The sequence below is a fragment of the Poecilia mexicana genome, unplaced genomic scaffold (assembly GCF_051168715.1).
Source record: "Poecilia mexicana isolate PSO_F unplaced genomic scaffold, ASM5116871v1 scaffold_22, whole genome shotgun sequence".
Classification (NCBI taxonomy): Eukaryota; Metazoa; Chordata; class Actinopteri; order Cyprinodontiformes; family Poeciliidae; genus Poecilia; species Poecilia mexicana.
The window spans coordinates 22,285,989-22,312,960 of record NW_028263391.1 but is presented as its reverse complement, the minus strand read 5'-3'; the positions used below and the strand labels follow the sequence as shown (position 1 = coordinate 22,312,960).

Genomic DNA, 26,972 nt, shown 5'->3' with positions numbered 1-26,972 from the left:
CCAGCATACCACCAAATTTCATAATGTCGCATAACATTCCCAAAGAGATAATAAATCATTGCAGACAGGGAGGAGAAAAAAATATAAGCCAATAGGAGCAAAGCACATTTAGTATTAATTGTGTGGAAGAAGAACCGGAGAAAGGCTGATGAGTTTACCTTCTTCTTGTCTCTCATGGAGCTCTTTCCTCGCACCATGATTTTGCATCCCGTCTCTGCTTCCAGCTGTTTGGCAGTGAGTCCCCGGGGACCGAGGATTCTTCCCACAAAGTTATACTGCGAATACAGACAAGAAGAGAAAACCGGTGAATCTCCTGGAAACACACATGGTGTGAAAGAAAAGGCCTGATCTGTGAGGAAATATGACTGACAGCAGCTTCTTACCTAAAGTACTGCTAAAGATCATAAAATGGCTCACATGAAAAACTTTTTCTTTTTTTTTATTTGGGTTAAAATTAAACAGCAAAACAATGTTAAAGAAGCAGAGCAAGTCTTGCACTACCTTCTAAAGAAAAACTGTTGGTCAAGTTTGGTCAAATATTCTGAACTTTTTGTTTCCAGAAGTTTATATAGCTGTTCATTTCAAATTATGCAAGAGGAGCCAGTACTCAAACAGTCGAACACAGGCACTAATAATGGATTTATGGTGCTTGTATTCAAATGCATTATTAAAAACACCAAACTTTAGCAGAGAATCAAATTCAGAATGAAATCTTAGAATCTGTGGCAGTGGAGAAGCCGTTTACAAAGCCATTTTTTTTTTAAATAAGTAATCTTAAATTGCATCAATCTCAAATATTAAAACTCTGCAAATATTACAAACTTTCTGTGTTAGAAGTGACTTGAATTCAAACTCAGAGCATAAAAGCTTTGAAATGATGAGTCATGTCTTTAAAAGAACAGGCTGTGATTCCAACTCCTGCTTTAGATTATGTTCTTAATACCATTTTAAAAAACATACATCTCTGAATATAAAAGAAATGCAAGAGTGGAAGTGTGAATCTGTGAAATTTGGTTCATTTGATCCAGTTACCCCTTTCCAAAAAGATCTGCGTTAGGATACATAAGTCATAAAATATAACCACTAAAAATCACAGCTCTGGGAACAAGAAATACTCCCAGCGACTAAATCAGACCCTCACAAGCTGAGAAAGATGTCCGTCTATTCTCCAGCATTAGGAGGCATGACCCTTTTTAGCTTTGGCATATATAATTTAAACACACTGCTTATTTTTAGATCCCACAGTGGAAACAGACAAGAAACCACCTGGGCAAATTGGAAGATTCTGAGATATTAAGGAAAATTGTCACAATGTGTCTTTAATACCATCAGAGAAATTACACTTGGTTACAGAAGAATTTGAGATTTTATAGTTTTCCAACACAGTTTGAACAAAAGCAAGTGAGGAGAACCTAAAACTCCAGGCTGTTGTTTTTGTCCTTGTCGGACGGACTTGCCTGCATCCCTGGCCAGTCTCCACCAGGAAGGACGCACCCCGTGGCCAGAAAGACGCCGGCACCCTACGGATAATCAGAGCATGTGGCCACACATGCTTTAAGCCCGTTTCTTTGTCACAAGGCAACTGTCTGTTTGATTAACTCTAATCAGAGAACTAGTGCTGAGGGTACGTTCTGCGGTGCGTGCTGGCGGAGGGATGTGAGGACACACGTCCTCGGCGGTCAGCGCGTGGCTCTGCTTCTGGCTTGTAGGTGAATAAAAGCCCAGAACACAGCTGTCTGTCTGCATCACACAACCAGAGCAAACGAGGGTGAGCCCCTCGCTCTGAGCTTTACAGTGGGACTTCAACACCACACACAGCTTCTAACCTGGAAGCTGCAGTGACAGAAATGTGGGTGTTAAACTCCTTCACTACTGGCAGGGTTTCGTGTTTGCTTGTTGTAGTTACGATTTAAAAAAATAATTACAGTTTAGTTTTTTTGGGGGCGGGGGTTGAGAAACTGACATTTCACAGTATTCTAATGGCTGCAAAAATCTTCCATCATTTTAAATCCCATAAGATTTACAACCATGAATACATTAAACACATACAGTGAATTACAAATTAAGCTCCGCACATCAAACAGACTGAAAAAGAAGCAGCAAATAATGTCTGAGGTTCAGTCTGGCTGTAAAATCCTGAAAGTACTGCAGAGCACATCCAATGTCCTGCTCTTTGCACAGCTCAGAGTCACTAATATCTCTGTACAACTGATGGCAGAAAGTGTTCACAGGGACATAAATGTTGATGAGAATCGCCTCTGACAGAGAGCAGCGGCCTGATGGAGGGAAGAAGAGCGACATGGAGAGAGGCCAGGCCGGGTGAACTGACCCTCTTCTGCCGAGGACGGCAGCTAAATATTTGAGGACCAACACTGCCGGCACGTTCCCAGTCTACAGAGTCTTCAGCTCCATCTGTGTGGATCACACTGACGGTGTGTGTGGAGTGCAGTGAGCAGGTGTTGTGTCTGGCAAAGCTATCAATTAGCAACATAAGATTTAAACGGGCACATTTTAGGACAATGTATTCCAAAACAATATGGAGATGTAGTCAGTAGCACCGGCGCAAACGTCCCCCAATCAGGATTAAAATAATGGCCACTGATGGGTGAAATAAATAACACTGATTATATTCTTCATAGGACTCGATGCAGGGTGAGAGATTTTGTCCTTGACGTTGATGATGAAGAGATTTAAGAAAATCCAACAATGGGAAAATTGCATAATGTGTAATGGCTACACAACTGAACGGAACATCTCTGAAACCTGTAGATCCTGTAGGAGGTTCTGTTTAAAAAGGTCCAAGTAAAGCAGAGAGGTGAACCGGCAACAGGGTTGTTGATGGACAAGGTTCAGATCCAAGAAACTGAATATTCACACCAGCTCTGTTTAGTCTGCTTTAGTTTCGTCTAGAAAGTCTGATTCGTTTGGGTGTGAATGTGCAATCAAACTTAGATGTGGACCAAAAAAGCAACCTCTGGTCCTCTAGGTCTCAGTTGGTTTGAAGTGAACTTGGAAGTGGTTCAGATGGATATGTAACCAGAGACCGCTTCAAGCGCACAGCATTCTGGGTAAACACAACCATAACAAAGAGTCTCGCGCTACCAAGAGACATGGCTCATGGTCTTTAACCAAAGACAAAAAAGAAATCCTACAACTTCTAAACTCTGACACCACTCCATTTGTGTTTCCATTTTGTGAAGAAGGAAGTTGTGCTCATGTCCTCTTCAGAGGTTTTTGTGTCATTTCCTTCAGTAGTTCTTTGCGCAGCGCCACCACAGGTGCGGTGGTGACGGGTGGGGGGCAAAAAGGTTGTTCAAAGAGTTTGGATCATTTGACACCATGCATTGTGAAAACCAACCGCATCAGCTGGAAATGCAACAACTGTTGCAACCGAGTCTACTGGACTGTCAGGTGTGAAAACACCCTGTCTAGTGCTTTTGTCATAAGGTGGAAAACAAAGTTATTTTTCAGAAATGTCAACGTCCCTTGTAAGAAAACGTATCCATTCTCTTTTTGAAAAAGTTTTACGTTTTTATTTTTAAAACATAAAAATAGAAATAAAATGGTGGTTCTTTAAAAATGAATGCAGTAGATATTGTGGATCTATGGATGATAAACTATACTCCTATCTAAATCGACTAAATCTGAGTCTACATTCCTTTTCCAAGTGTCACGTCATCTATAACAGCCTGCCATAATAAGGGTAAAATATACATTTACTCTAAAAGCTTTGGAAAGTGGAAATAATTATTTTATTTAAAAACTCAAATCTTGCACTTTCACACAGCTGTGTACATACAAAGCCCCCTTCAAGACAAAGGCTCAGTCTGACATTAAAGGGCCTTTGTTTGGCCATAGTTATCACTGCTCCACAGGCGGGTTATGTTGTGAGCATCTCCACCGTGTGTGTGTGTGTGTGTGTGAAACACAAAGTACAGAGTGAACTCTTGCAGATGTCCTCGACACCCACAGCTGATGGCCGTAGAAGTTTCTGTGCACAGATTTCTACTTTTGGCATTTTTCTTCCACGGATGTGGGCGAACAACAGAGACGACAGCAGCTCCATGAACAATGGTCACCGGAGCACAACAATTGTGTCTTTGACTGCGTTTGTTTGTGGTGGTGGGGAGACAGGAAATGAGATCATGCTGAGGGCTCTGGCTGTGTACGCGGAAGGCTTATCGAAGAGCGGGGCGAGGCCGGCACCAGAATACCAATCGTGTATTAGCCAGTCGGGCTTATGGAAATAGGACGGAGTTCATTCAGTGCATCGCATCAAAGCAAGGTGGAACGGCGATGCACCAGGTTCCATCATCCTGCTCAATCTCTCAGTTTCTCTACATCTTCTCACTTACCTTGAACTTATCATGTCAATCATTTTAACACTGCACCGCACCACTCTCCAGTTCGTCAGACTTCTGTTGAGTCTTGTTTCAAGTAAGTTTTTTGGAGTTTACAGTGGAATAACTTGCATAGCACCCTCCAACAGCTTCCTTTTTACATCCATTCATAGCTCCTGGTGACAACACAAGCTTCCCTTTCCTCTGTCGTTTACAGAACAGGATCTTGCCTTTCCTGATGTGCTTATCTCTCATCCTCCTGTGTTTAATGCTCTCTAAATGCACAAATCAATCTCTCTTTTCTTTTTTTTTTAAACCACACACCACCCCTCTGGCCACCAGCTGGCTTCATCCCTTTAAATCACTCGTTCATCATGGTTGATTTTCACCTGATTGATGCAGATCGTTGATCAGCTGGATGAAAACTACAAATGCATGCGCCATACCTAAGAGCTAACAACATTTGCTAACAACACTGCTGTGAAAAAAGATGCTAACCGCTGGGAAAAACACTCAAAGTTTGTAATTTTCAGCAGCAGTGAGGTGTTAAAATATGAAGTCACAGGAACCACAAAGAGTGAAAATAGCCATTCAGAAGGAAACAGAGTTGTTAGTTGTTCAGAGAGTGAAGAGTTCAGCAGACAACAGGAAGCATAAGGGCATTCAAGGTAACTGTTCACCAGCTCAAAGGGAGATCAGGGGTGTTGCAGATCTAGCTGATTATGCAAAATACTAATAATAAGATGTTAAAGACAGCTGAAAGTGTTGCCTTTGTAATCTTGCTGACTTGGTTTTGAAATGCTAGTGAAACCCTGAAGAACTGCAGAACCGCTCTCACGCAGTGGGACATCACCATCAATGTAAACAACTGATAGATAATTGACAGGCTGCTGTGTAGTTACCATAAATAAAGAAGTGATTTGAGAATTAATCATAACTAACAGTCAATTAACAATAAGTTAGACAAAGCTGTGATGTGACTAAATTGATTTTGGTGTTCTGGAGGTGAGTAGGTAGCTTTAATTTGCAATGTTTGTCCACACAAACATGGAATTTGACTTCAATTTCGCTTGAAGTAGCCATTTTATTTAGGACGTCTCACAAAGAACTAGAGTTGTAAAGAAGTGAAAATTAAGGATTCAGGTGGTGACATGTTCACCTCAAAGCCCTGCAGGAGTTAAATCTCTCTCTAATCAGCATACCTGTTGTGCTGCTCCTAATCGATAGCTCTATTTGTGGATTCTGTTGAAGTTTATTTTAGGGTTACAAACCGGATGGAAATGCAAAAGATGGAGAATAAAAGGAGTGACGCTCATTTGAATTATCCATCCATCCATCCATCTTAGTGCATCAGTTCGAGTAATACGTTTTATTCGTACCCCAGTGGTCACATTATTATCATCAAACCACAGGGAATAAATCCTCGCCAATCATTTCCCTTCTTTAATTATTCAGAGGTGCCACTGTTGTATTGGTCTCAGGAATCCTCTATCGGTGGGATCTGGCATGTGAACGTTGTATCCGATACTGCAGATAAAAGCTGACACCGTGTCCCCAGTGACACTTGTGATCCGTGTGTGGTCAACCTGTTTCCTTCGTCCTTCCTCCTCGTTTTTCCACATCTCAGCCTAATGATGCGCAGACAGACGGGGTGAGGAAGCACAGAGGACTGTTCGCTTACAGTATCAAAGCACCGGTACGCAAGCTGCTCTTGGAGGTGTTCCCATTACTGCCCTGAAAGCTTATACTGTTGTCATTTACCAAGTTAACTGGCTTTAAAAGAAAAAATAAACTAAATTTTCCTTGTTTAAGTTATTATTTTAATTACTTATCGAACAGGTAAGTAGAAAGCTGTCAGTTCATTAAATATTGTCCCCATCCATAATTGCTGCAGTTATTAAAATCCTCTAACCTACAACTCTGAAGTGAGTTGAGGTGAGTGTTTCGGCACGTTGCCAGCGCTGGTAATGACTTAAGGGGGTCAGGAAGATATCAGAAGCTGGCATGATAAGTGATGACACCCTCATGGGAACAATTTTAATGACTTTTCTTGTCCAGGGAAAATGGACCAGGAAAGTCCGCACAGTTTTACTGCAGAGAAACAGAGTCGAGATTTTCTCTCTGCAAACTATTAAAAGTCTGGAATTCTCAAAACTTGAAACACTACAGCACCGCACGGCGATTCAAAGTGCTCCATAACTACCTTTTCACACACACTTTAGGTTTTCACCTGCTCTGATGCCAAATTGTTAAAGATGCACTCTGAGATTAGCTGCAGACCAGAAGCAGACACTTTTCAGCCTGAACTGCCCTCAGAAACTTAACATCTGGTCAGTTTCCTGCCAGCGAATGTGCCACACCACCAGGCCACCCTCACAACACTCTTCAGTGTGGATATTGAGTGAAGATGAGTAAAAGTTAGCCAGGTGGTTAAAATGAAGAGTTAAGAAGTTATTTTAAAGAAATGTCAAAGGAGATGAAAGGGAAGTTTAATGGATGCAGAGAGATTTCAAACCATCATTTTCTTCAGGTTCATCACCAGAAATCGTTCCTGCCCACAGCATCAGCATCAGCATTAGCATCTACGGCAACTACTTTAAGATACTCAGGTGGCAACATTTAATTTCCTTTCAGGTTAAATGAAAGTGTTTTTGAATTGAATCAATAAATGTGTAAGGTTCATGTTCAAAAGCTGTTGAATCAAATCTTTGTTCAAGCTGTACGACTAACAAAAGTTAACGATCTTTTGTCTGAAACAACAAAGCAGACAGATACTGTGTCTGTTGTTTAATGAACAAAACTGGTTTAAAATCCAACACTGATTATTGTCCCTAAGTAATACAAACCAATTATAAAAAATATGCAGATGTCCTCGAGGCTATTTAGTTCAGAGACGACGGTTGGGCCACAAGAGGGGAGACTGGGGCTTAAAGGGATTTCATTAGTAATTTAAACAAGCTCAAGTGACATAACTCACTGAATGTGGGAAAACATCAGAAGCTGGTGGTTTTACACTCCTCACTGTGAGAACCAGCTACTTCTGCACTCACAAGCTGGAAGGCATTCTAGAGTTCAGACGGTGCTGCTGACCAGTTAACTCAGAGTCCAGTTTCACACAGTCAGCACAGCAGAGGTGACTTCCACAATCGTGTGTGTTTGCAGCCAGCAGCTGACCAGTCCTCCTGCTCACTACGGCGTTCTGCTTCAACAAACATAAATACCAAGCAGGGGTCTAGAGCAGAAAAAGACATGCGTTCAAAAGACCTGCGACACATGCGATCAGACGCCTGAAGGTCAGCGGAAATGACACGCGGAGCTGCCAGTCAGCTGCCTGGCGATGTGCATGTGCTTGCTCGAAGAGCAGCCCAGCCATAGATACGGTTTAATTGAAGGTTGAAGTTATCAGATAGCATACGACTCGGCTGTCAGTCAAGATGCAGTCACTGCGGTGGCGCTTGACAGTGTTCTGCACCGCTGACGACATCAGGAAATGGCTGACTTTCAAGAATGGTGAGGGGGCGGTTAGTCAGACAGAATGATGGCGATAAGTCATACTCACAAACACATTAGCAGACTGATGTGGAGGGAGGTGGAATGGGGGACACAAAATCAGAGGAGGGACACACTTAAGGGAATTAGAGCAGAGGTGGGCTGGCAAGGAGAGTTATTCTGGTAGAGTCAACATAGGAACCAGGCACCAGGGCAATCTAATTATCTAAAGAAACCTGGACCTGGCACATGCAGCCGGGTTGACAGGAGGCCTGGTGAGTGGGTGGGACCTTAGCCTAAAGAGATGGCAAATCGTTGGAAGAGTTTTGTTTTTAAATCTGAGGAAAAAGTGAGCAGAAGTGCTCCAAAAAAATGAGGGAAAGAAAGCATCAACGCTGCCAAATCTTCTACAGCAGATGACGTGATGCCAAATCACAGAACATCATTATCTGCTTTCATTGGAGAACCTGGAAGTCAGGAAGATGTGAACCTCTGGATATTTTTAAGAATTGTGCAATTTGGGAAATGAGCTTGAAAGTTTTGAGTCCTCAGCAGGGTCTCTTCTCCTTTAGCAGCAGACACAAAGTGACATTTCCCTTCCTTCGTTATTCATTTATTTTCTCTCTCTCTTTTTGGATCATCCACTCCCTTACCTTGCATCTAATTAGCTACGCTCTTTATTCTTCCTAAAAATACAAACGGGATATAAAGACATCGTGACTCACTTTGTTCAGACGTCTTAAATCTCAGAACATGACAAGCTCAGCTCTTGAGGAAGCCCGCTGAACATTTCTCCACTGGTTGTCTGCAAAACCCAGTTTTTAACTCCAGCTACAGTTTTTATAAGTTCCAGCAGTTGCATTTAAAGCTGCAGCTTATTAGGAAAACATGTAAATATAATAATTTTGCCAAATATTAAGACAGTATCAGTATTGTTATGGATATCTCAAGCAGCTAAGAGTTGATCCAACTAGCAACATAAATATTTGAGGTGAAAACCATGAATGTTGCACAATATTAGGAGGTGATGTGCTGGTTGGAGGTGGAGGACGGAATCGATTTTTCAACGCATCAAGATTCAGATGTGGACAAGTCAGACTAAATTAAACGTTATATTAAAGTTAAACTATGACCTTATTTGAAGGAAAGCAGAAGGTGTGAGAGCGGTGAATGAGAGTCACATGGCTCTAAATATAAATGAGCTGTATAAGAATGTAGCAGCAGGTCGCTAAGAAGGATTTTGTTTTTAGTCACAGATGAGGAGGTTATCTTAGACTCATTATGTATAAATTCAGATTTAGTCTGGAATGTGCAGAGACCGCTGGTGGTACGCATGTTTCTGATCCTTATTCTGTGATTTTTTTGTCTAAAATATTTTATCTCAGATTATGTTTGTTGGTGTACGGCAGCGGTCTGCAACCTTTACAAGCTAAAGAGCCATGTTTTTCCTTCGTCCAGTTAAATAAGCCTCGTTTAGAGTAGCAAAAGTTCCCTGACCTTTTGAAAAATATAAAATATCTACTACAGGAAATTTGTTGTCTTTTTTTTAAAAATGCACATGTATGTATTTAACTATTTTTAGATTTTAAAATAAAGAAAAACACAAAACCTTTATAAAAACCAGATGAATTTACTTCTATGGGATGTTGATATTTTTGGAAGATGTAAAAAAAACTTGCTGTTGATATTAGACCTAGAAAATATTACTGGTTATTTTGTGTCATTCTTTTGTGGAAATTCAATGCAATTATGACAAAAATTACAGCTAAAACAAACATTTGTTACAATATGAACATTTAAGAGTAATTGTTACTTCTTTATAAAGCAAGGTGGGTGGGTGATCATCAATAATCGATTTATTATAACATTGAAGCTTATTAAATCATAATCGAATCCTGATTCCCAGCCGTGGTGATGTAGTTAAATATTATGATATAAAAGCAGTTTTTGTCCACTCCTCTGTTTCTCATCTGTCATCAACACTTCATACGCTCTCTGTGACCTTTAGTATCTGGAGCGCCGTCGTCTGTGTCAAGTGAGGGAAACTAACCGAGAGAACAAGCTAAACCTTCCTGACACTTAGAAAATATGAGACAAAAAGCATCCGAGGAGCTCTTTGGGATAATCACACTGATGCTGTGGTGACTTTAAATCTGCTAAATATCCAGGAGCTCTAACTGCATTACAGTTTTTTTAATTGTTGGGATTTTTTCTCACCATGCAAACCTAGTTTCACAGGAAGTAGGATTTACTTCATTCAGCTCGGCGGCTGGCAGCTCCTGTCTGGCATTTACAGTTTTCCGTCTTTACTTGGAAATCTCACAAGGTGGGAGGTTATATGTAGACGCGGGAGAGCTAAAACAGGAATGAGAAATGTGTGTGTTCCTTTGCTGTGTCATTTTTAGGCTGTGAATCTCCAGAAGTCATCATGACCAACATGGGGAAACCTAATTAGTTTAGTGTCTTACTTGACAGCTTGTAAACACAACGCAGAGTCACCGCCCCAATTCTGCATGAAGCTCAGCATCCAGAGTGAGAACGAAGGCCACATAAGGACGCTGCACTTCACACTCTGTATGTGGGAATGACTTAGTTAACGTTGCAGGTGGCAATTATCAACAACAAACAAATGTAGTGAAAACCTTTACACAGGGTGTCAGCAAGTTCAATTAGAGACTGTTTAAGATGTTTTTAATGCCACCTTGAATGAGATTTAAGATAGAACAAAAATATAAATACAGGAGATGGTCGAGGAATCTGCTGTATTACCATCAAGAATGACAAAAAACTGAAATGTCGAGGTCTGTTTGTGGGTCTGGGCTTTGTGCTTCTCACTGCATATGGGTCTACAACCTTAACCCATGGTGCCAGGATTAAAAAGTTCTGTTTTTTGTTTTTTTTTTTTTGTTTGTTGTTCTGTTATTTTTTGCACAGAGTGCACCTATGAATAAATAAATGTGTATCCATTTAAGATAGATGCAAAAGAAGCCAGCTAGCTAGCAAGGGTATATTATTAACTAGCTAGCCTCCATTGCCTCGAGTCACAGAATGTAATGAAGATGTCTGCGCAACTAAAATTTTGTTCGACAGAAAAGTCAAGCAAGGAAAAAAAAAACATATACAAGATTAAATAGCAAAACTTAAGACCCTCAATTAACTTATTTAAGGCCAACTTACTTTCTTTTTATGAATTTAAGACTAAAGATTCGCCGACACCAAGTTTGCAGCAACCTCAGTTACTGGTTCAAACACCAAGTGGAAACATGTACACAAGTTCACTGTGGAGATTAGGCAGGAACCAACAATGAAAGATCTGATGTGGAGAACTGACTTAGCCCAAGTTCAGACACTGGAACCTGGTTCTAGTGTCAGCTGCAGCTGAGCTCAGCGTCTTATCAAGTCAGGAGGAAAAAACTCATTCCATGTCCTGTTGGGTTCTGACCTGCTCCATCTACACCGTCTCTTCTCATCAACGACGATATCTAAATACATCATACTCTAAAAAACATCAGAAGGTTTAAAGAGAAACATGGCGCCACACAAAAAATTATTTCTTTTCATGTTCGATATTCAAATAAATAATAAAGCCGCATGAAAAAGATATTATGTAGGGCTGAAACGATTCCTCGAATGATTCGAGTACCTCGATTACTAAAATATTCGTTTACAACAGCTCTAATATTATGTAGTTGTGACACTTGAGCAAAACTGTGATGATGGTATAACTCCATCAGCTTCAGTATCTCAGGTTTTAGTATTAAAGAACAGACAAGCAAACAGCATCAAACTACAGGCTCTACCAGCTATTAGAACCAAATATCAATTTTTTGACTCCCAGTGTTACACTAGAAGACACACATCAAAGTAACTATAAATTATAAATGTAATATTCTGATATGAAACAAATTTGATCATTTGTTTCAAACATTGAGAAGAACAAAAAGAGGCTCAGAGATGCTGAACTTACGTCTGGGTACTCTTTGACAGGCACAAACAGTTTCTCCTGCAGGTGAACGATGGGTCCGATGGGTTCGGGCAGCTCCAGCGGGTGTCTGTCCACAAGGCCGTTCACTGTGTCGCTGTACATATCTTTACGCACTCTGTTGATCTCTGAAACACAATTAAAAAGGAACGAAGATTACTAACAGGGCAATCACACGGTTTTGGTTTTATTTACGTAAAGTAAAAATGCTGCCATATTCACTTGACTGGTGTGCAAAAACCTAAAGTGATATGTGAACTCATGATAAACAGAAATCTAAGGTAAATACACTGAAGCACAGACTAGGATTACACGTTTTAAAGATGTTACAGATAAGGATGGCACCATTAGTAAAACATGCACAATTTCACCAGTAGTGAACGTTACCATGACAATATTGGCAGCAAATCACTGACATTTTGCCTAATCTTCCCTTTTCTCTCCATCAGAGATGCACCAATCAGATTTGTCATGACTAATTGCAATTTCCTGCTTTCTAAGAGGTCAGGTCTGCTGAATTTTTTTACACTGAACCATCTTTGACCGAGGTGATTGTTTTGAATCCAACACAGAATGAGGTAATTACAAGATTACCTCAGAATGCATCAAAAGTACAAATTTGTGGTTCTGAAGCATTTAAATAACTGGGGACTAATCTACGTTCCTGCTTGAAGGGAGTAAAGGAGTGAAAGTCCAATCAGCTAGTTAAGCTGATTCCTTATAAGAAAGAGAATGTCAACATGGCAATAAACATAATAGCAGGTCTGTCACAATGTAACAACAAATGTTTTGGACGATAAATTGTCCCAGAAGTTATTGTGATAAACGATACCATTTTCAGGTACAATAATGGTAATGGTGGTATAATAATCTAAGAACACATTCACAGATATCAATAAACTTTACATTCTAATGAACATTTAACACAGCTGGACGATATTAAACTATAAATAAAATGAATTATTAAGTCTCTGTAAACAAAATGCCATTCAAAAAAGGAGCTAGTTGTGACCAAAGCACCAGACTGAAGACTTCTGAGAAAAACAATATATATAAATTATTTAGCTTAATGTATTGCACCCAAGCACTTCCTTTACAATTGCAATGTAATTTCATATACTGTGCATCTCTACCACAGCAACTCTAAGGGTTAAGACCACTGCTTTTCTCCTCAGAAATCTGAGTGAGATGGAAAATAATAAGACCAGACAGCTCTGATAAAACTAATAAACCTCTTCTTACTGAAACACTCTGTTACACACACACACACATGAAAAATCATTTCCAGCTGATTGGAAGATCAACAACCTTCCACAACAGAAGAAAAGAGTCAAGACAAAGAACTGCTGCTTTTCATGAATGTCCACATGTGGAAATGTCACTGAAGACTGACAGCTGCAGTTATGACATACATAAGAAGACAAAAGACTCGGGTTACACAGCAACTTGCTAAGTCGCTATTACCGCACAATTACACTGTCACCGAGCGGAAAGAGCCAGAAAAATCAGATCAATAGACAGAGATCGGAGGCGACAGGATTGAGAGAGAAAAGGCTCAGTGTCTCAGAAGGATTTAAGGAGGTTGTTAGATGTTGTACGCAGCAGATATCATCCTGAAACTTTTCCCCTGCAGGATCTTCTAAATTAACCCGAAGCCAACTATAGTTGTCCTGAGCCGAGCCTCCCTGACCGCCAAAGAAATTATCGAAAACCTGAAGCCAGGCCAGACTTGAATTAGATTTTACTGTCATTCTGAAAGATATTTGGTGTTTAAAGTTACACAGGAGTCATTTCAGGCCAAGGAGCTACACTTTTCCAGTAGACAATTTCCAATGAGTGGATTCAAGCAATAGACAGGAAAATAAATCTGATGGAATTTCCTGTTAGAAACAGAAACTATCCCGAAACTGTAAAAAAAACACCTGCTAAAGTCATCTCCAGTCCACTTGTATAGCTTCAGAGTGACGCTTTTACGAGTCACATGACCTTAGCTCTGCAGGATTCAAAGACAGTCTCAGTCTTTCCATATGATGACTTCCTTCTCCTGGTATCTAACCCAGAAATAAGATTATATCACTTCTACGCAGGAGGCAAGCCACATTATGCCCTACTTTTATCTCTGTAATGGCTAATCAGCTCTACAGTTTGGAGAATTACATGTTTTGTCTCTTTAAGTGAACAGTTAAGAGACAAGATGAGCTAATATTGTGCAGCTTTACCTCCTTTTTAAAAGTTAAATTATTTAGAAGAAAAATACGGATCCAAAGTATCTAAAGAGTATTTGTCCTCTGATAAAAAGTGAGAAAAAAGCCTTATTCATATTTGACAATGCAACCCAACAAACACCAGTAGCAATCCCACCTCTTCCAAATTGTTATTTCCTCTTGCTGAAATGCCACATTAACATAAGGGGGCCGAACCGGGCCATCAACGAAGACGTGCGGCATTTGACAACCTCTAATTTTAGTGCTGCAACTCTTTTCTGAAGCACTGCATTCACCTAAAAATTACCCCCTGCTTTACAAGGCCGACAAAAATCATTTATCTATCTGTCCACCCCGGCAGAAAGCCTCATGAGTGTGGAGACGTGGGTTTTAAGTGTGGATCACCAACTTGAGTGAGAGGGGCGGTGTTAAAGGAGGAAGGAATAAATAAAAGGAGAAAATAAACTGGGTTGTCAAAGAAGGACTTCCATCGAACTCTAGTGTCTGCGAACAGGTCGTGCCAAGCAGAGCTCCGTTTTCCCCAGAGCCGTGAAGACATGTGCCACTTGGACCGGCAAGTTTCAGCAAGTTAAAACACATCCACATCATGTGCTGCATACTTCATTAACACACTTTGGACACATTGTGCTGCAGTTTGCCAAAACAGAACGGATTAATGGACTTCAACCGGCGCTTGAAGTCCATTATGCAGGAATTGGAGGTCAATACTGTAAACCTTTGGTGTTACTTCTAATAATTTATTGGTTCTCACAACAGAAAACTACATTTAAAAAATGATGCCCAATGGTTAAAGGATCAGTCACCCACCAAAATAACCATCCCATGTAGTCTTAGTAAATATAGGAAGGAAGTTAAAGGAACGTTGTAGTGTCTTCAGAGGTTAGTGTTTTAACGTGACTTCATATGAGTGAACAATTTGTTTTATTTCTGCTTTTATTTCCATCTTCCTGGATGAAATTTGTGAATGCATCAGAAATCAATTTGTATAAATAGCAGACTTGCAGCTTCTGTTGGCTGTATTGCTAAGATTGTGTCCACTGCATGTATTAATGCATATTTGCTGTTTCAACTATTAAACTAAGAAGTTCAAAGCATTTGAGGAGTTTCAAGTATTAACGTATGTTACCTATCTGTGGTGTGGCTGTGGTCCCCAAATCAACTTTCAACTTTGTGGGTTTTTTTGTCAAAAACAAAAGAATGTTTAGAGACTTTAAAAGCTAAAACTGTCATTGGAGGTGTTTAAAGCAGAAAACCATTATCTGGCATCAACTTTTTGTTCCAGTATTTTTTTTTTATTTCTCTTCATATATAACAGATATTTTCTTGACAATTTTGTATCAAAGGGAAACAGGTGGAGCACAAAATGAAAGGATCCCGAGGGCTAAATATGAAATACAATTAAACTAAAGACAGAACATCAACCTTTATCATTGTTAGGGTGTGTGGAAGGTCGATTAGATCAAAAAAGTAAAACTTAAAGCCAGAGTGGAGTAATTTAGGCTTAGATGTGCCTCTAGACTCTAACAGCTCCTTTCTGCCTTGATAAAAGTTAAAACATGTCTCACTTTATCCATCTCTCTTTGTTTCGCTCAGTTTCTGCGGTTGTCAAACTCTGAAGAGAAAAGGAAAATGTTACAGACAGTGCCTGCATATCTATCTGCCCTTTGTCAGGAAAAGAAATGATTTCTCCTCATCTTCCGTTATCTTGTTCCCAGGGAGAAAGAGGGGAGGATGACAGGTGGAGGGGTCCGAGGTCTGACAGGTGGATACTTCAGGGGAGAAACTTTATTCACAACCTCAAAAAACCAAGCGCTATATTAAAAAACAATGGACAAGTCCATGAGGAGCTGCTGTAATCAGGTTAAAGACAGGTGAACATCACACAATGAGAGCTGCTCCATAGGAGAATGGGAACAGGTCCGTTAAGAGGCCAAAAATAGACGTGCTCCGTAACTGCTTTGTCCTCGGCGTGTGGGCTCCGAGCCAACCATCCTCTGACCAGGCAGCGCACCTCTGTCCGCACGCAAAGCAGAGAAAAGGAGAGCAGAGCACCAGAGCAAAGGAGCGGAGTGGCCAAATAATCAATGCTGTCTGCTTTACAAGAGAAAAGCTGCTTTGGTTGCCTTGTGATGCCTGGTATTAGGCTGATAAAATCTGGCACCTGAAACAGATCCGATTCCAACACCAATTAATCTGTAAACCAAAATGATCAAATGTTCAGACTCCTGCAGATAGTTTGAAAGTCTTCTTCCGTGGGGTGATTTAAGATCAAAACCTGTTCAGACGCCGGCCATTTTTATCCGCCCTGCACACGTTGCTTTGCTCCAGCCATCGTTTCCACCGGGGAGGAGAACTTCTACAAAGCTGAGGTAACGTAATGAGATTCCCTCCAAAAAAAGCGGAGCTACTGCAATCATAAATGCACAAGTGGCGGTGCCGAGTAAAACAAGACTCTCTGGAGAAACACGCTTTTTCACTTTAAAGCTGAGCACTTTAGCCATCACAAAGCCTGGTTACCCTTTGCAAACTGAAAGGATTTGGGTGTTTAATGCATTCCTGGCCTTTATTCACGGCACAGACAACTTTATCCAAGATGACACTCCGCCTCAGCCGTTTAGGGCTCTGACAGGACAAGCATATAGGAGAGGGAGTGAGCTTTTAAAGCAGAAGTCTACTGTGCATTTTGGGGGAGACTGAAACTTAAAAGCATCTGCATTTCTAGGTTTTTATCAACAACTCACAGCCCATCTTCCCTCGCTCTCCGTCTCCGTCTGCAGCTGCACAATCCTTTGATATTCATACTTAAAACTATTCCTGTTCCTTCAATGACTTTGCTGTGCTCACAACATAGTTAAGCACAGTTTGTCCTTCATTCTTAAAATTAAAAAGAAGTATAAGTTATGAAATACGCTGCAGCAACCAATAGATGTGCATCAGTTTTATAATTCTGATAAGTCCAGATCCAGTCCTGAACTTTCTGGATCAGGGAACATTGGAAATCTTTAGGAAATTAGATGGGCCATGGTCTCCAAACTTCAGAATGTCACTTCTAATCATTTCTGTGTGTTTTGGAATACAAAATGTTGCGACACAACAGAGCTGTGTAACACCGACTGCCCTCTCACACACTACAACAGCAATCAATCAAATACATGACAGAAAATCTGTCTTTTTCTCAAAAAGTTATTTTTGTGGATTTTGTTGAAAATAACAATGTTATATTTTGCAATATATTTTCAAAAGTGCCAAATAAAACAGTAGCTATATTGAGTGAGCTATATTCTGTCATGGAGATGTATTATTGTTTTCAGCAGAGGTTTATGTCTGTCCAATAACTGGCAGCATGTGCCTCCATGCAGAAAAAGACAGCTATGTAACTTTGGTCTGCTTTTTGAAAACCTCTGTTTTAAGAGAAGCCTTTACAAAAACAGTTTATCATTTTATCCAGATAAGGTGGACCTCAGCCTCTTTGCAGTTCAGCATTCACAGATCTGTCTGTGAAATTTGACTCCGAGGAAAAGTCGCCCATTAGCGGCTTGTTTCATATGGCATTTCTAAAATATCTGAGAGAACATCTAGCTTGGGAACCAGAAATACCTAGACACTGCTGGCTGGCATTTCCAAAGCAGCCAATCCAGGAGCAGCATTTATTTTTCCTTTGTGGAGAAAAGGAAGACTGAGGATGTTATCTATTAAATATGCATTAATAGATATTAATGCATATTTGGTGTTTGGACTACTAAAACATATTATAAGTGATTTTAAAAGGCGTCTCAGCTATTTGTGGATTTTTAGCAACCAGGGGCCAGCTGTGGTCCCTAACCCTCATGAATACTGAAGATCCACTCTATATTGTTGTCACATTTAGTTCTTGAAGCAAAAAAAAATGGGAAATATCCATCTGTGCAGGACATGGCTTTACAAATCTATATTAACCATCTGGGTTTCCTTCCCACTGTTAACCACAGACTAAACTAATGATCCTAACTGTCAATCTGTGACTTTGTACATAACACTTAACTAAACCACAATAAATAAAATCTGTAATGCACTGTTTCACAACCAATCAAGCCTCACGGAGGCTATGAAATAGCTTTAGTCAGGCTGTGAAGATTGTTAAATCAAACACCAAAACTCATTTTGAAATGCATAATCCAAATAGGCGCTGCTTTCAATAATTCATCACAACCTACCAGTTTCTAACTGGTGAATTCGTCTTGTCTATCCTCCATATTCATGAGAAATAACCTGGAGCACAGTTCTAACTCTGTTATAAGACACTGACTGGAAAATGGAAAGAATGTAATATAGCAAGGCTGAACTTTGGACGCAGAAAAAGGACTGGGGATTTCATCACAAATTCTTTTGGGACTCTGAAACTGCTGCTTCAGGCATTTTGCTTTCGCAAAGCAACAAGAAATTTTCCACAACGGGAACGAAACTCTTCAAAACCTGCGAGTCAAGCCATACAAAACTGTAACTTATGTAGACACATCCTGAGAACTAAAAGCAGATAGCAAACAAGCTGGAATATGAGAAGCTTCTATATTGGAGTTTTGACTCCAACAAATAAATATTGATTTTATTTTTCCTGTTCCTAGAGCTACAGTACACTGTGGGGTTCACAGTGTACCGCAGCCACTGGGCTCTTAAATGGGTATGGGTCCAGGTTGGATCACATTGTGCTTCAATTGTGTTTCACTTTTAGCTAATCTATATAACCAGCAGAAATATGATTCAACCTAAAATAACACAAACTGAAATTTAGCCACTCAAATTTAGGGATGCACCACTTTTTTATAATGATAAAAATACCTGAGGCTTAGTATCGACCGATCCCAGTCCAATGCAGAAATTACTGAATGAACTCAAAATGTTTCTATTTTTAAACACAGACATAAATGTACTGAATTAAAAAAAACTTATTTGATAATTGCACCAGTACAGGACACAAAGCATGAAATTAGACTGAATAGATCTGCTCTTGTCAATCTTGTCCAATCTGTATAATTTTTTTTAAATTATACATATACACACTTAAAACTAGATGATATAACATATTTAACAGTATTCTTAGCTAGAGAGGATGTATCAACCAACATGTGTGGTAATTTAGACACTAGTTTGGCTGTATTCACAACGAAACTAATTAGCATAACTCATTCATAAGAGGTCAAACTTTTAAACTTTGTTAAAAGCCTCAGCTTTAAAGACATTATTCCACTACATTCACAGACCATCTAGGAGAGCCACTGAAAACAAGTCTTCATTAGCTCTAGGAGGAAACACACACAGTTTTATCCGAAGGAGAAGATTTTGTCTCAATATCTTTTATTAAAGCAGGTAAAGTGAAAGTGTTCAGGATCAGGATAGGCCTCAGAGTATGGGACTGACCCAAGAAGGCTTCTGGACTCCTCTGTCTGAGTCAGGTAAAAAATAGACACACACCAGCACATGGGTAAACAGAAAATCAGCATAGGAGTTATTCATCCATACAAATTGAGGACAGGCTTTGCCTTCTACAAAACTGCTTACACACTGTAACAGAAACACAACCTTTCTGAAGCAAACCGTGTGGCTAAAAATGCTGGCTTTAAGTGTGCACATGAACATATATATAACTCAGCCAACTCCATCCCTGAAAGCAGCACGTTCTGCTCTCTGATCTTCAATAATGAGCTGCAGCTGCTGAAAATAACAACACAGGCTAGAAAACAACTACAGCCAACTCCGTCCTGGACAGTGTCCCCGCAAAAACTTCAAGTATACACACAAGACTAAAAAAACAAACACCTAACTCCTAACTAAACATTAAAACACCCACACACATGAGCTAATGAGCCTGTGTGCGTTTGTAGGCAAGGCTCCCCCGAGAGCATGAACCCACAGAAATAACGCTGCACATGGAGGGAGGAGGAAGACTGCCTGGGAGAAAAAACTGCTAAACAAATACAGCAGGAAGTTTCACTAGCTTGATTTACTAGCCACCGGTTCATGTTCAAGTTACAGATTGAGAGATTTAAAACAGAACGCCACAGCTGCTCTGAGACAAAAGAGCTCTAATAATCCAGATTATTATAAACAAAACAAACACCTAAACTGCATCACGGTTCCCCATAAACAATACTGAAGTTTGAAGAAATAGAATAAAGTCTAGTATGTTTTTGCAACCAGTTTACATATCCAGTCTCTTGTTTCAACACTTAAATTTCACTTATTTTTTTCAAAATCTTTTATTAACTCTGGAAATATTAACTTTAAATTGCCTTTAAATTTTAGATTTATATTCAGCTTGAACTACCACATAAGCAAGGTAATGATTGAATAGCAGTAACACCTTTTGGTGCATAATCTATACATACCAAGCAGTTAACTGGAAATACTATGCTGCCATCTAGTGTTCAGAGTTATGTCCAGCTGTGCTTAAACCCAGTAATGTGCATATTTAATAACTAACCCTGGCCCTAATTTGTTGGGTTTGTGTAATATTGAAAATAATTTATATTTAAAAACATTAATAATTTATTATTTTATATAATGAAACAAATTCAGACAGTGAGGGATTAAATACAAAAATGAAAAGAAAAGAAAAAACAGTGCTACATTTCAAAATCCACAAATCTTGGTACTGTACAGCACTGTTTGGAGCATTTATATCTTAAATCTGTTTATCTTAAGAAAAGCCTGGGTAAACTTAGCAGATTAAGTGATTTTTTTTTTTTTTTTTTAGTATTTTAGTCAGACCACATTTAATGAACACAGTTCCAGCTCAGCCTTAACTTTTTAGTAAAAAAAAAAGGGGTAACTCTTTCTATCTCTATCGAAAACCTGGCATTACTTAACTTGTCAAAACCAGAATCAATGTGTTAAGAGCTTTAAAAAAAACAGAAATTGGTACTGCAAAATTGTCTGACTGATGCATCTCTAATTGTTACTTTCTTGTAAGTCAGAAACAACAAGAAGTCTAGTGCATCTTCTATTCTGCCTGAAGCCTTGAGAATATGTATTCTAAAATGGGAACATGTAGGTGTGGTGATGGCCAAGAACAGCAATCAGCAAAGCCATTTATCATAATCGGTGGCAAACGCAATGTTTTCTGGGGCTGTCAGCGTGACTGGATGCAGGAAGAGAAAAAAGGTTCCTGGCTGAATGGGGCTTTCTGTGACTGCTGGCAGTAATGGGGACAGCGTGCTAGAAAAAAAGTGTCAGAGCGTGTTAGTTTGGTGATTAAACAAAGCAAACAGATGATGCAGACAAGGAGAGAAGGAAAGGCAGAGCTAAACAGAGACGGGTGAGAGGCAGAAACGGAGACAAGAGAAACTATCAAATCTCTGGAGATGTTCAGATTCTTATCCACGTAATACGATCATGTAGACGTCTGATTAGACTCAAATTAATTCTGCAGGATGGCCGCAGTCTTAATCATACAATTGGAGCCAAACTATCACCCATGACAGGAAACGGAGAATCACTCTTGGAGCCATTAGCAGGTTAGAGGACCTGAAGAAAGCTCAAGGGGGCTTTTAAAAATGTTACACTGTAAAGAAAAATATGTTCTTGCATCTAATGCTGACTGTAAATACGTTTTTATTAAAGCAATTCCTAGCATGCAGATATACTAATCAATCGGTCAGTGATTGGAATCATCTAATTTTTGTTTAATTTAAGTAAAATCAGTTTTGTTTTATTTTTTACTTTTAATTTAAGAGCAGAGTATTCATTTACTTAAAAAGCAGGTAAAGTTTTGGAGCTGATGGCTTGATGCTTAAATGAAGATGATTTTTTTTCTTTCATCCATCAAATTCTTTTATTCAGAATATCAAAATAACTACATTCACCTCAGAAACTAGAACATTAAATTCCATAGCATGACCCCCCGAAATGGCAGGTTGGACCTGAAACTGAAATCTGATTTGACCAGAAAAGTCTGGTGGGTGTATTTTAAAACACCAACTAAACATTTCGTCTTTGAATAACTCTGATCTGGGATCAGCAGCAACTCAACATCTTCGGTCTAGGAATGCATCAAAAACACGAAAATCCTAATCAGTGCATCTTGTTGTAATTTATTACTAGCAACAGAAGAAACAATGTAACTAGAAAAGGTGTGTAGTTCACTGTGTCATTTGTCAACTTTTTAAACTGAATTAAATGTGTGAATAAATCCAGGTGGTCATATAAACGTAATCAGGGCTGTGAGATAAAACTTCTCTCTCCCAGACACAATCACACCACCAAAGCCCCCAGCTTAAAAGTAAAAGAGCTTCCAATAGTATCTAGAGAGCCATTAGGGCCCCGATCTAAAATTAGAAAAACGGGATCATCTCCATCTTTGATGATGTGGAACTGCTTTATGGGGCTGTCTGTTAGTGGGGGGGCAAGCTGGCGGCTCAATGAGCCATGGGAGTGGCAGTTTTCTGCACTTATTGGGGTCTGCCACAGAGCGTGCTGGTACTGCCAGGGAGGGTTAACTTGATACAGGACCATAATGGTTCACTTCTAATGGCTGCTGCAAGCGGCTAAGCTTTATTACTCCCAGCAGGAGGCTGGGGGGCCAGTGGGGGTGTGCTTCTATGTGTACGTTTGAGGGAGTCACCCCAAGGTATAGAAGTAGTGCAGTGGGAACAGGTAGCCAGCAGTTTTTTCTCACAACTTTAGCCTTTTTAGTAATTTTTTAAGAAGTTCCCTGCAGCTCCCTTTCTTCTTGCTTCACTTTGTAAAGCAACCCAATTTGCTACCTCAGCCAAATCAGCCAACCTAATGCACACAATTGCAGACTCAGACTCCTTCAAAAATATCAAGCGAATGCAGACGATTGGAGCGCAGTTTCCTCCACCTAAAGGAGAGGCGGATGTAGCGTTAAATTGGAATCCAAAGCGATTGTCACTTAACAGCCTGGCTTTCAGAGAAGCCTCATGAGCTTAAAATGGTTTCACAAATTTCACAGAGTGCATACTGTCAAAACAGAAGAAAAGAAACCGCCTCAATTAGGCATCACAGAGCAGAGGTTTTATGAAATAAAAACGTACAGATGTTGAGAGAGGAGCAGCTAGAATGAGGTGCTTCAGTAGTACAATGAGCAGGAAGAATGCAGAAAAAAGTACCAACTTCTGATTTCACTGTTTAACCCAATAATCTGATACTGCTCCAATCATTTTCTCCTCATCTCTACCCGCGTTACACAGCCTGAATGGGCTGACCTTACCTCCATTCAGGACTTGTATGGGTCTAGTGTCAGAAAGAAGGCAGATGCCACACATCCTGGACACAAACTGTTTCGACTTTTACATTGAGGCTGTCACAACAGAGACAGTTTTGTCACCTTCTATATATTTATACTTTAAAGTTCTTTACTGAGACTGATGTGAAACCAAAGTCAGATTTGTTGTTTGTGTGCAAACCTGGCAAATAAACATGATTCTGATTCAGAATATTCAGTAAGTAATTTATTTCTGGGTTTACTTAAACTTTTTCAAAGGGAGATTGGATCTATTTTCTTTAAGTGAAACTACACACTTATGGAGAACGAAGAAAAAACATGACGTTTGCAGCTTATTAAACCAAAAGGGATTGATTGGCAAATAGTGCATGGAAATACACAGAAATCCTGCTAAAATTTTTATGAAAGGGTAAAAGTGGAATATGATGAGATTGATAGGTGTATTTTTTATGCTTTGTAAAATATCTGTCATTTTACAAAGCATAAAACATTATTCAATAAGCTGATATTGCAGTGATATAACTGAGAAGTCTGATGTCCAATCTTTATCAAATAAAGATTGGATTTGATCATTTCTGGTCAACATAAATATGTTATTGTAGGTAAAAGTAAACAATAATTATCAGGTTATAATTGTTAAGAAAAAGGAGGAGTCTGGATGTCAGAAGTGTCTCTACCTGACCAAGCAGGCACCTGGAGTCACAGCCTTACACACAAGTATTCATATTTCCCACACACACACACACACACACACACACACACACACACACACACACACACACACACACACACACACACACACACACACACACACACACACACACACACACACACACACCCCCCACAGGAATGTGTTTGAGGGGAGGGGTTCTGAGTGAAATGAAGTACAGGATGTCTGCAACAAGATGTGAGAATAGAAGATAAGGAATGTTAAGAATAACAGGATGCAAAGTCAGGAAGCATGCCCATGGGGTGTTATGTCTGAGTATGAACTGTGGATCTGAGCAGTCCTTGGTCCCGATTCAGTCTGGAGTTCTCCAGGAATCTTACTGCTGCAGCAGTTCTTCACCAAACCGTCTCAGAATTAAAACAACGGCTCTGAATAAATAATGAAGTATGAGTTACACGAGATAAATAGGAGTTTAAAGAAGGAGGCCCAAAAACAGTTCTAAAAATGCTAGTCATTGTTCTCTGTATGTGTGTTTACACATGGCCGCCTCTTTGGTCCCACAACAATAACAGGAAAGGTCCAGCTGTCAGGAGAGGAAACAGCAGAGGAAAAGGATGGGGACGTGAGGGGACATGATAAGACGCATAGCACTTCCTGTTCCCACTCCGGTCGCCCGGGCAACCGCAGTCCACACAACCTCCAGCAGGAACAGACAATAGGAAAATTTGTCATGCTTGATTTTGACCATCTGTATAATATACACTTCAAGTGATCCAGCTCTGTTTTTAAAGCCCTGATCTGAGGTTTCCTGCCCGATAACAACTGGCCATTTTCTTTGAGGTCAGACTCAATCTGGAACACAAAAAACTAAATTGGAGGAGCTTTGAATCAAACAGAACATGAAAGAATTGGAAGATCACTCCCATTTCTGCATCAAAGCTTCAGTCCTCAACTGTTATCTGACTTTTAAAAAAAGTTTCAAAGGTGCATGCTGTGGGCTGACGTGTTTCTATACTGAAAACAGTGAGAGTTTTGGCTATGATGGTTTTCATAAATACAGGGAAAATCTGTATTGTATACATTCATTACGAGTGTATACAAGTAGGATAGAGCAGAAAAAACACAACGTGACTATTTACATGTGGAAAACAACACAGTCAGACAAATCCTAACTGTACATGTTGGAAGAATCTTTGCATGATTGGAGCTCTTGATTTTTTTTAAGTAACAGATGGAAGCAGCAGCCAGAGACACAGATAAAAAAAGATACACCACCATACACAGCTTTATTGGGTGTACGTTTGGTAGGCCGGTGACTGACAGAATGAGGTAAAATCACAACTTTTCCCCTCATTATCAGGGAATCATGTCACAAGATCACAACAGGCGGATGCTGACGGAACAAAAAGATCAATGTTTGGGCCTGGTTTTTATTTTGAACATCCGTTCTCCTGTCCGTCCGTCTGCCTGTCTGTCTGTCTGGAGAGCAGAGTTAAAACTCAGTCGCCAACAGCAAGGCAACACTGATCTCAGTGGGATTAATGACATCACTGTAAATCAGAGGTGGCACAGGGACATATGTTTATTAAACTTTTTATGTTTAATCAGGGTAAAATCATTACTAACAAAACTTTCCAACAACGTACTGGTTGACTTATTGAAAAGCAGACTTTGCTGCACCTAAATCAGTTTGTATTATTAAGCTCAGCTAAATATAGCAAACATTTTGAAAAAGTGACCCAAATCCTGTTTTTATGACTGAGAATAAATTTGTTCAGCCAAGTCTAAAAGAATGTGAAAACTAAATCGCTTTTTTTTTTTTTTTTTTTACATCATTTTTACATTTGGATCTACAATGAATAACATCCCTTTCCTATAAAATAAAAAAAGGAGAACTTGATTTGCTTGGAAACCTCTGCATTAAAGGATGACTTAATGTCTAACTAAATGGTTCACTGCCAACATAAAGTGAAACTAAAATCTAAATATACTTCAAATGATTGTTCACAGCAAACAAGAGGAAAAGTGTCATATTTTCAGGCAGTGTTTTGCAAAAGTATTAATACCTTTCCACCCTGTTCACATTTGTCATGTCTCAACCACAAATTTCAATGTATTTGATCAGTATACTAAACACATAGTGCACAATTGTGAAGTGGAAAGGAAGGGATACATAATTATGGTATTTTAAATATAAAAATCTGAAAAGTGTGGCATGCACTTGTATTCTCTGTTACCTGCAAATAAAATCTAGTTTTCTAGTGGCTCTGAAAGCAAACAGCATCATTAAGCCTTAAATCCACGACAAACAGGTCAGGAAGGAAGTTATGGACAAGCTCAAAGATGTCAGGTTATAAAATAATATCGCAAGCTGTAAACATATGATCAGTGCATCTCTAATGTCTGTATTGGTCCCGATATTGGAAAAAAAAAATCTAGATCGTGTATTGGTGACAATGTGCCTGATCCATAAGGACTTTGTGTTCTGAGCGACGGCATACTTTATTATTTATTTTAGATTTTGAATTCGTAATTATGCTTTCTGAAACTCTTCAAAGTTTTTGTTGCAGTTTATTTTTACATGTTTGATCCAGGAAGTCAACCTATTTTTGTTTCTTTGCTATATATTTTACATTTACTGTTATAGTCCTAATTCCACTGAGTGAACAAATTAAAGTTGTAAAATACATGTACAATTCAGGTCATGTAGGTCTGTTTAACAAAACGAAACGTTTTAAGTCAATTCAGCACTGTTTTTCTGTATCAGCCGATACTCAACCTCAAATATCGGTAATGAAACACGTGGATTGGTGCATCCCTACAACACAGCACAGATCACAACAAAATGGAAGCAGTAGGGCACCACTGAGAGGTGCAGCAGAGCAGCCAAAAGGCTCCTGGTCTGTAGAGATCCACACCTCAGGAGGGAGAATTTGTCCTCCACAACATAAAAGCCATTGTTGAAAGAAAGACAAGAGTCCTGCTTGCCGTTCGCCGGAAACCGTGTAGGAAAGACAGCAAACATGAGGAAGAAGCTGCTCTGGAC

At 39.6% G+C, this 26,972-nt stretch overlaps 1 protein-coding gene across 5 annotated transcripts in view; it reads right to left on the bottom strand.

Annotated features, from left to right (window-relative positions):
- qkia (QKI, KH domain containing, RNA binding a) overlaps positions 1-26,972 on the bottom strand; it is an 89,813-nt gene that overhangs the window by 46,258 nt on the left and 16,583 nt on the right. For all 5 annotated transcript variants that reach the window (XM_014994787.2, XM_014994784.2, XM_014994786.2 and 2 more), the window contains exons 2-3: positions 11,797-11,939; positions 159-275 (exon numbers count right to left, since the gene is read on the bottom strand). In XM_014994787.2, the coding sequence (XP_014850273.2) occupies positions 159-275; positions 11,797-11,939 (260 nt within the window). The remainder of the gene's footprint in view (positions 1-158; positions 276-11,796; positions 11,940-26,972) is intronic.